Genomic DNA, 10085 nt, shown 5'->3' with positions numbered 1-10085 from the left:
TAACTTTCAATCCTTTAACTACTGCAATTTCAAAAATTCAAAAAATAAAAGGCTGCAGTTAAAGTGCGCAAAACATAAAAGCAGTAACATTTTAAACACAAATAACGGTAGCTTAGGTAGTCTACTGTCAGTCTAGTAATCAGGGCTGATTATTATTTTTAAGAAATATCAGCGTTTCTAATGTTTCTGGATTTAGGCGAGCCTTGCGATCACTCATCGTCACCCCACACACTAAAATGACTCTTTCACTGGCAGTGCTTGTAGCAGGAATAGCCAACAACATTCTAGCAATCAATGCCATTGTTGGAAGCTTATGTACACGGTCATTATATTTCCCTAATTGCAATGTATCACACCCTGTCACGAGCATTGCCAAGCATTTATCAAATTCATGTCTTGTGTCATTACTGCCAGCCTTAGACAATGGAGTGGCAGTTGTTTTAAAATTTGCCAGCAAATCATACAATTTAGGGGCATCTTTACTCTTTTTTGAAGGAGGCAGTTGATCTGAATGACTGCATTTACTAAGGTTGCCTAAATCTATATTTATAAATTATAATTTTACATAGTTACACATATGAACATAATTACGTGATGTATTATATTATGTATTGTAGATGTTTTGCAACGTTAGAATTATCTTGTTCTATCTCCACTTTTTGAAAAAATTGAGTTATTGATAGTGTTGTGTACTTTAGACTAATGTTTTTCTACTGTATCATAAACAAAGTTATAACTAAAAAAGTTGCGGAGAAAACAAGTTATAAAAAAAAAATTTATATGCCGTCTTCTAACGTCTTTCTTTTTTAAATCGTTTTATCTCAAAACTATAAAATATGGAGATAGAACAAGATAATTCTAACGTCGCTTTATGTTATGTAATGTAGTGCGAATTGCAAAATTTTTACTACTATAAATCTTTTTTTGGTTTAGTTAGGGTATGGACAGTTTGTTCGGTTCGGTTCGTTCCCAACAATTTTAAAGTTCGGTTTTGGTTCGGTTTGGTAAGAAGTAAACTTTGGGTTCGGTTCAGTTTGGTTGTAGATAAGATTCTATTTCAGTTTGTTCGACTTGGGTTCGTTTCGTTTCCCATCTCTAGTATACATGCGCATCGATTCACCTATTTGTCATGAAGTTAGGTTTGAATCCTTTGACCATTCTTTTATGTGCTTCCGCTTAGCACCTCTTGACTCTACCCCCTTTCTCTTTGTTCTTTATCGTTATCCTTCTTCCTAAGACTGCTTTCTTTTAGATGTAATTTCTAATTAAGTTGACCATGCCCTCTCTCTATACCCCTCTGCCAATATTGCTGTTATTTGTGACTTTGGTGCTCATCACACTGAATGGCTTGACTCTAACGCCTCTGATCCAGCTGGCACTAAAGCCTATAACTTTTGCATTCTGCAATCTCTTACCTAGATAGTTTTTTACTCGTTTTCCTGACAAACCTTATCATTTAATTTCACTTCAAAAACTTCGGTAAACATTCTGACTCCTCCAAATATTGTTCGTTCAGTCTTCTTTGTGTTTAAAAAGTTCCTAACATCCCATCTTGAGTCAAATAACTTACTGTCAGACAATCAATACGGTATTCAATCCTCTCGTGACTAAAAGATTTATCGTGCATTAGATAGAGGCGGAGAGGCCACGGCAATTGCTCTTGACATATCTAAGGCTTTCGACAATGTTTGGCATGCTAGTCTTCTCCAAAAACTTGATTCATATAGTGTATCTGGGAAAAGCTTTTGAGATTATTAAATTGTTTCTTTCTAACCGCTTTATAAAAGTCATCCTCGAAAGCCAACACTCTTCTTTATTTCAAGTAACTTCTAAGATACCTCAAAATTCTATCCTTGGTCCTGTTTTGTTTCATATCTTCATTAATGATCTTCCCGACAATCTTACATCTTACATCACTGAGTCTTCTTCTTTATGTCTTCTTGGATTATTGTTTACTGCTGACCTTTCATGGAAAACATATATACAATCGATTGCTAAATTAGCATCTGATAAGATTGCTTCTCTTTATCGTACTTGCCATTTTTTCTCTCCTAATTCCATTCCCTACCTCAACAAATTTTTTATTTTTTCATGTATGGAATACTGTTGTCATATTTTGGCTGGTTCTTCTAATTATGCTCTTTTTCTTCTAGAAAAGGTCCAAAAATTGTAAACGTAGTTGGATCCACTCTATTTGCTAAGCTTAAACCTTTTTCGTAAGATGATGCAACTTTACGACCATTGTCGTAAAGTTGCATCATCATGGTTGCAGCTCAAAAGAGCAATTATCTCTAGTTTCATCAACTAAAATTAATTCTCGTTTGACTTGTCGTTCAGCAAAGTTTCATTCTTTAACTATATTTGTCCCTGCATGCTCTAAAAACTTTTATTCGTCTACTTTTTTTGCCTGCACCTTAACTCTTTGAAACTTTCTCCCATCTTCATGTTTTCCTGACTCGTATAACCTTCAACTTTTCAAGTCTAACCTTTTTCTTGCTCTATAACTCTATTCTTTTTTTTCTAGTAACTCCCAACTTAATAATGTTGCTTTCAGCCTTGTTGGGAGTGAATCAGAATAGTATATACATATATATATATATATGTATATATATATATATATATATATATATATATATATATATATATATATATATATATATATATATATATATATATATATATATATATATATATATATTATATATGAAGACCTCAGTGGAAAAACCGGCGTTGTGACAATTAAAAAATATTAAGAAAGTATTTATTGATCATTAATAAAAGTCTTTATTTAAAGCAAATGAAACTAAGCAATTTAAAAAAATTTATTTTATAATTATTTTATTTAAAATTTATAAAAAAAAAAAAATTTTTTAATTTTTTATAAAAATTTTTTTTTTTTATTTGATTTAAAAAAAGAATTTTATTAATTATAAACAAATACTTTCTCAATACTTTTTAAATGCGACAACGTCGGTTTTTCCACTAAGGTCTTCATATATATATATTATATATATATATTAATATATATATATATATATATATATATATATATATATATATATATGCTTTATATATATATATATATATATATATATATATATATATATATATATATATATATATATATATATATATATACATACATACACACATATACTATAATATGAAGCTATTGAATAAATGCACACTTGTAGTCGCAATGTAGACAAACTTTTATCTAAACTTTTTTCCTGTGAAATTTGGAAAGTCACTTTCCAAACTTCGAGCGTTCAAAGTCAGATAAAATATTGTCTTGTCGCAATGTAATAATTATTTACAATACTATAATAATACTGTGGTGTGTATGCACTCCACAGCTTTTTAGCAAACAATACTGATTACCTATAGATTTTTAGTTATGTTTAGCTAGCTACAAAGCTATTTTGGCTATGTTATCAACATATTATTTTAACTCGCTAATTAAAAACTCGTGATATGTATATACATATCGCTACAGCAATATAATTGGTGGCTGTAATTATATATACATTATATATATATATATATATATATATATATATATATATATATATATATATATATATATATATATATATATTATAAAACTTGCCTAAAGTTGGCAAATTTTATAACAACGGTTATGATGTTATGGAGTTGGGTCGGATCTCTAGCTTCAATGGCAAGCGCGCTAACCACTGTGCTACGGTTCCTGATATAAAAATGAGTTCATTGAAACTAAAACAAAAATTCGTTGCAAATTTAGAAACTTTGAATTTATTATACATATTTAAAATTCTAATGCTGAATTTTTATTAAATGAACAAAAAAATGCACAACAAAACTTAAATACAAAAATGTAAATGCATAACAATAAAAAATTCTTGTGTGAATTAGAATATAAATAAAGCCAATAAATCTCTCAACCATTTATCGTTACTGTGGGATTGGCAATGCACTAAACAGTTTTGATAATGATTGCGTCATTTAAAGATTGATGGCATTCATTAACAAACACCACATCAATGAAGAGAACTTTGGCTTGGCTTTGTCACTTTAGACTTAACTAGAAATGTGACTAATCTAGATGAGAAAAACATTTTTTATGTTACAAAAATTGATAATCCGGCACATGTCCCAGAATTAAAATCTCTTAAGATCTTTTATTCTTTGATTTTATGTAAATGAAAATAATTGAAAAACTGAAAACGAAGATCACTGTAAGAAAGAAATCTTGTTGACAAAAATCTTGTACAACGTATATGCGAACATGTATGCAGAAATGTTAACTCATCATATCATGACGGCAAGAAAGCAATCTTTCAGCCCCTAAAGTAAAAAATATGTTTTTTTTTGAGTCTGCACTAATTTTTCGTTCAATAAACTTTTCTTTGTACCATTCAGTTTTGCGTCAAATTCTTGTCATCAGAGATTAATATAATAAGTTGTATTACTATTGTAAGTTTATTTGATATATTATAAATCCAGTTAACAACAAAAAAGTTTTGCTCTGGATCTTAGTTAATCTTAATCTTGCTTACCCAGACAATTGTAATTTAAATCTATAAGGAGGGTCTATAAGAGGGATCTCAAAAGTATGATTTCATACTTTAACTGTCGCTAGTACACAGCCTTATTTTTATTAGTTAATCACAGCATAACGGGAAGATTGTTTTAAAATGTTATTGGAAAACAGTAAACCCCATTGAAGTGTAAAGACAAAAAATAAAATTTGTAAAACCGCCACAAAAACGCCGGACCATTGCTCGCATAGAATTTTTTTTTTTTTTGATATTAAATTAGAAGTAGATGCTTATTGCTTACCCAGATAATTGTAGTTTAAAAACTTTAATGATACATTATTTAAATTTTGAATTGTTTTAACATACCTTGCATGGAAAATGTTTTTCCGCAGGAAGTTTGACCAAATGCAAAAACACAACCATTATAACCAAGAAGAACGCTTTGAACTAAAGGTGACACAGCTTCGTTGTAAATTTCTTCATTAGTAGCGTCTGTGGCAAAAACGTGGTCAAATGTAAATGAACGTTGGGCATTGTCTAAAGTAAACTTAATGGCTTAAAAAAAAATATTTCTATGTGCAAATATTACGTTAATGATAATGGGTATTTTTTAAGTACTTTAAAAAGAAGTAAATATAAGTAAAAAATATAAGTAAAAAATAAAAGTAAAAATAAAAGTAAAAATAAATATAAGTAAAAAAATTTAAAATAATTATCACTACTAGAATGAGATAGAGTGATTTGTCGTTCTAATGGATCCACAGAAATTACAATATCAACATTTGTATCGATTTCTCTTTCGTTAAGCGGACGGCAACGCACAATTGCTTTAACGCTTTCACTCATTTCAAAATTGTTCCAAAATTAATTATATTTGTCTTAAAAAAAACATTTATTTAGAAGTTTAAAATTATATAACAACCAGAATAATAAACTCAAATAAAATATTTTAAAACGCTTCAATGATATAAAAACACAAAACACAAGTAAAAATAAAAAAATAAAAAAAATTAACAACAATCAAATAATTTTAGAAAGTAATTGCGAGAGATTGTTAAACCACCACGTTTTTCTCGTAAAAAATATTTCTGCTAGCTATAATTTTATTAAATTAACAAAATGAATCTTTACTTTGATTAGACTCATAAACTACTCGTAAAAAAGTGACCGTGCCCCCAAACATTACATAATTTGTTATTTTATTTAGCATTTCTATTTACTTTTTATTCAGGTTAATTAAGCATGCCAACTGCTAAATTTTCAACCAACATATTTTTTGTTTATTAAAAATGAACCCCCATCTATACTTTAATTTTATATATTTTACATTAGACGTTTAAGTTAAACGCAAGGAGGTACACTTATCATTTATCTATTATGGTTGAATGCTCATTTTATTACAGTAAGTCAGTAGATTTCAACAAACATAAATAAACACTTAATTAAACAAACGTGAGCGAAATAAATAAAGAATTCTACAAAATATACAACAGATAAATATTTTCACTAGTATACAATCCACAACTTGATGCCATTTTTAAAATTCAAAATTTAAATATTTCAAAAAAATTAACCCTCTAAAAAGGTTTATTTTTTTCGAAATATTTTTAGTTTAAAAATGTTTTTCTAAACAATTTCAAACTAAACTCAAACATAACAACTTTATATTTGTAAACGTGCTCGATTCAGAATATAACAACACTTAGTTATTTTATTTTTAAAACTTTGTTATTTTTTTATTAAAACCATTTTCTTCCGTAATATACTAAAACATTATTAAGGATCGTTTGTTTGCAAATTGCTTGTAATATTTTTTAAACAAATTTTTTCAAAAAAATAATTTTTTTTTGTTTGAAATTAAATACTTTTTTTATTATTTTTATTGGTTTTTTGGTAACGACTCATTAATAGAATATTTAAACAAAAAAAAAAAAATTAAAAAAAGACGTTTCCGCCGCATTGAGCACAAAAAATTCTTAGTGGTTCTTATCTTTTTCACAAAAAAAAATTAAAATAAATCAACACATGATATTTAATCCTTATTTTTATTAGTTCTATTAGTTTCACAAAAAAAACTAATTTTCAAAAAAAAAAATCGTCTTTTTACTCAAATTCTATTTAATATGTTTGAAAAAAAAGACAATGTATTTAGAATAAAAATTAGTTAACTTTATTTGAAAAAAATATTTTTTTTTATTTAGTGGTTTATAACTTTTTCACAATACTGTATAAATCCTCTACTTAGTTTCTTTTCATAGTTTATATACATTAAAATATAAAGATTAATACAATTTGAGAAATGATAAATTGATTCCATTTTTATGGAATAATCTAACTTTAAAAAATATTTGGAAATTAAATCTAAGTTTAGGAAATTTTTGAGTTTTATTTTCTATTTTTGATAATCAATTAAAAAGAAAATAATAAACAAAATAAAAATTAAAAAAAAGAAGAGGTAGATTATGTATTCAAAAATCTTTATAAACAGTTATTTTAAATAAAAGTAGTAGCATTGAATAGGAAATTAGAAACAAATCATTTAGAAACATTTTTCTTTGGCTTCCATTGAAGAGTAAGCTTATAAATATCATTTTGTTTCCTGATATATTTTTATGTTTTAAAATTTACGTTTTATAATTTGCTGTTATATTTCATGTAGTTACGTTTTTATGAATGTATTGGAATTTTATTAGGTTTGTAATTTAAGAGCAATTTTTGATGATTGGTAGGTTTTTTGAATTTTTTATTCCCTTTACCACAAAAATAAATGTTCAATTTTTATAACTTTTGTAATAAGGTTTGACTTGGAGAATTCTCACAACGTACCGTCACATTAACTCATTTTAATATATTTTTATTTTGATTAATTGATTATGTTAAGCAATCTGTCATGACTATGTATAAAAAAATTACTCGTAGCAAGTTTAACTGCCTAATTTTTGATCCTCCCATAGAGTTATCTGTAAATAAACTTCCAACTTATGAAGAAGTTCTTAAATGCTGTTTTAATAAAAATTAAAAACAAACTTCGAAATCAAACAACAAGCAAGTTAAGTTTTCTTATGTTTCAAATGTTACAAGTTAAATCTTCGTATGTTAAACCTTCAATACCACCGTAACCTTTACAGAGTTGTCCAGTTAATAAAGTATATCTTAACATTTTTCGTAATCTTATAAAATCCTTCATGCATGGTAAAAAAAAAAAGGGAAAGTTTAAAAAGAGAGTTAAAAATTAAAAAAAAAAATTTAATTTTTGATGTATCTGACTGCAAATGTAATATGGTTTTTGCTGTTTGCTGCCATTTCTGTCCAGTGAGAAGAACTATAATTATTATGTTGTTAAAGATTATATTTCTTGCCAACTCAAAAAAAAAATTCCCATTTTATGAGTTTTTAAGTAATAAATTTAGAAAAAGGAGTAATGTGGAAGTAACCTCTTGGTCTGGTTTCATTTAAAAAAATGAATAAACAAGAAAAAAGCTACCGCATCATATGATTTTAAAGAGAAAAATAAATTGGAAAACAAATTTATAAATAGATCATCACATCAAACTAACTGCAGTTGTTATTGCATTTGGCTCTACCAATATTAGCACTGTCAGTGCCGTGGTTAGGTTTCCCCACGCCTCATTAGGGGCGCAGCGAATTTGGGGGGCCTTATTGCAAACTTAAGTTGTTGTTGTTATTTTATTTTTTTTTTTAATTTTTTTTTGTATTACCTAATAACAGAGAGTTTTCTAAGATTTCGGGACCCTATGACAGGTTTTGTGTAGGGGAGGGGGGCTTCCGATCCATTAGCCACATTTTTCCGATCCATTAGCCACATTTGTTTCAATAGCGTTGGCAGAATATATTGATATGACATTTTCAGGCATTTTTTAATTTAGGATTTTTTTCTAAAAATCCCAAACAAAAAAGTATCTTTCTCAGTTTTAATAATTTAGTATTATGTAATTATAAAAATATTATTAAATTAAAAACACAACATTCAAAATTCTGTTTTATTTGATAAAGAGTTTATAGTTATTGCATAAGATGACGCTTCTGCAACATCTGCAACTAAAGTTGATTGTCACCAAATATTTCTTCGTATATTACGTAAATTAAAAAAAAAATCATTATATAAAAATTATATAAAAACTTAATTATATAATTAAGTTTTCATTTCAAAACGTTATTTTTCTAATAGTTTTGAATTAATACTTGATATTTTCGAGTTTTATTTTTCATTTCAGGTAATAAAATATTAAATGTTTCAATTATATCGAGATCTTTATTTTCCTTAAAATAAAAAAATTTAGTGAAAATTATGTTTTTTGAGGATTTTCACTTTGTTTTATTCCCTTGTAATTGATGATTACAAAGGAGTAAAACAAAGAAAAAAAATATTTCCCTTACCCACTTCCCGTCCAAATGTTTTGGAATTGATTATATTTAAGTATTTTTATACAGAATGACGTTTGTGCAGAATGACAATATGAGCAGCGATCAAAAGAACAAAAAAAAATATTTCTTACACTTTCTTCTAATTTTTTATTTTTAGCAACCATTGTTGAATACAGCAACAAATAACAAAAATTTACAAAATTTTGTACCCACCAGGCTCAGTGAATGCGCCACACGAAACTTAAAAGCAGTTATTGTGTTACGCATTTCTAAGTTTTTACTACGCTGCACAATAAAGTTACTAATTGAAAGCGCCTACAAATTTTAACACTTTTAAATATCATTTTTCTAATAATTAATTTTTGATGATATCGGTGTAAAGTTGTTAATTTATCTTAAAATAACATTTCAAACAAAAGTATTAGCTAAAATACAAAATACAGACCTTTATTTACGTTCCAAGCTAAAAAACTATAGTAATAAAATACAGACCTTAATTTCAATTTCAAACAAAAAGCACGACACAATGCTAAAGGGAGAAGCAAGACTAAATATAACGTCTATGTTAAATGAAGCGTACTATTTTCAAATGTAATTTTCTGTTTATTTTCTATTATTAAATATAAAATAATTTTAAATTAAATAAGAACTAATAAATAATTTCAAATCTATGTTTTAGACTTGAAAAACATTTTAAAAAAAAACCCTTTTCTAAATTAACGGTAGACTATAAAACTAAAAGTTATTAACTAAGTGTATGGTGATAAAAAGTGATACCAAACTATAGTGATAAAAAGTGATACTAGTAAATCTTGCATATACCATCTATTTTTTTTAGGTTTGTAAAGTAAAGAGTTAGTAAACAGTAGAATTGTAAATCATCTTTCAAAACAAAGTTTATTGCCTGGTCCACAAATTTTTTTTTGTAATGCATTACGATCAAACGACGATCTAATAACAAGCTTGATTTACAAAAATGCAGTAGATAGGGTAGAGCGGGCATATAGAGACACTTAATATATACTATATATATATATATATATATATATATATATATATATATATATATATATATATATATATATATATATATATATATATATATATATATATTACCTTGGTTGTCGTAACTTATTTTTAGAGAATTGTTTTTTATTTTTTCATATATATATATATATA

The 10085-nt window shown here is 26.6% G+C and overlaps 1 protein-coding gene across 3 annotated transcripts in view; it reads right to left on the bottom strand.

Moving 5' to 3' along the window:
* LOC136080759 (kinesin-like protein KIF17) overlaps positions 1 to 9426 on the bottom strand; it is a 26828-nt gene extending 17402 nt beyond the window's left edge. The window contains exons 1-3 of one of the 3 annotated variants that reach the window (XM_065797835.1): positions 9352 to 9426; positions 5243 to 5398; positions 4887 to 5057 (exon numbers count right to left, since the gene is read on the bottom strand). In XM_065797835.1, coding sequence (XP_065653907.1) covers positions 4887 to 5057; positions 5243 to 5366 — 295 coding nt within the window. In that variant the 5' untranslated portion in view covers positions 5367 to 5398; positions 9352 to 9426. Of the gene's footprint in view, positions 1 to 4886; positions 5058 to 5242; positions 5399 to 9037; positions 9172 to 9351 lie in introns of those variants that run through there. The other 2 variants (XM_065797836.1, XM_065797834.1) reach the window with 2 other exon arrangements.
* Positions 9427 to 10085: the final 659 nt, after the last annotated feature.

This window comes from Hydra vulgaris, chromosome 05 (assembly GCF_038396675.1).
Source record: "Hydra vulgaris chromosome 05, alternate assembly HydraT2T_AEP".
Classification (NCBI taxonomy): Eukaryota; Metazoa; Cnidaria; class Hydrozoa; order Anthoathecata; family Hydridae; genus Hydra; species Hydra vulgaris.
This window is presented reverse-complemented; position numbering and strand designations above follow the sequence as displayed.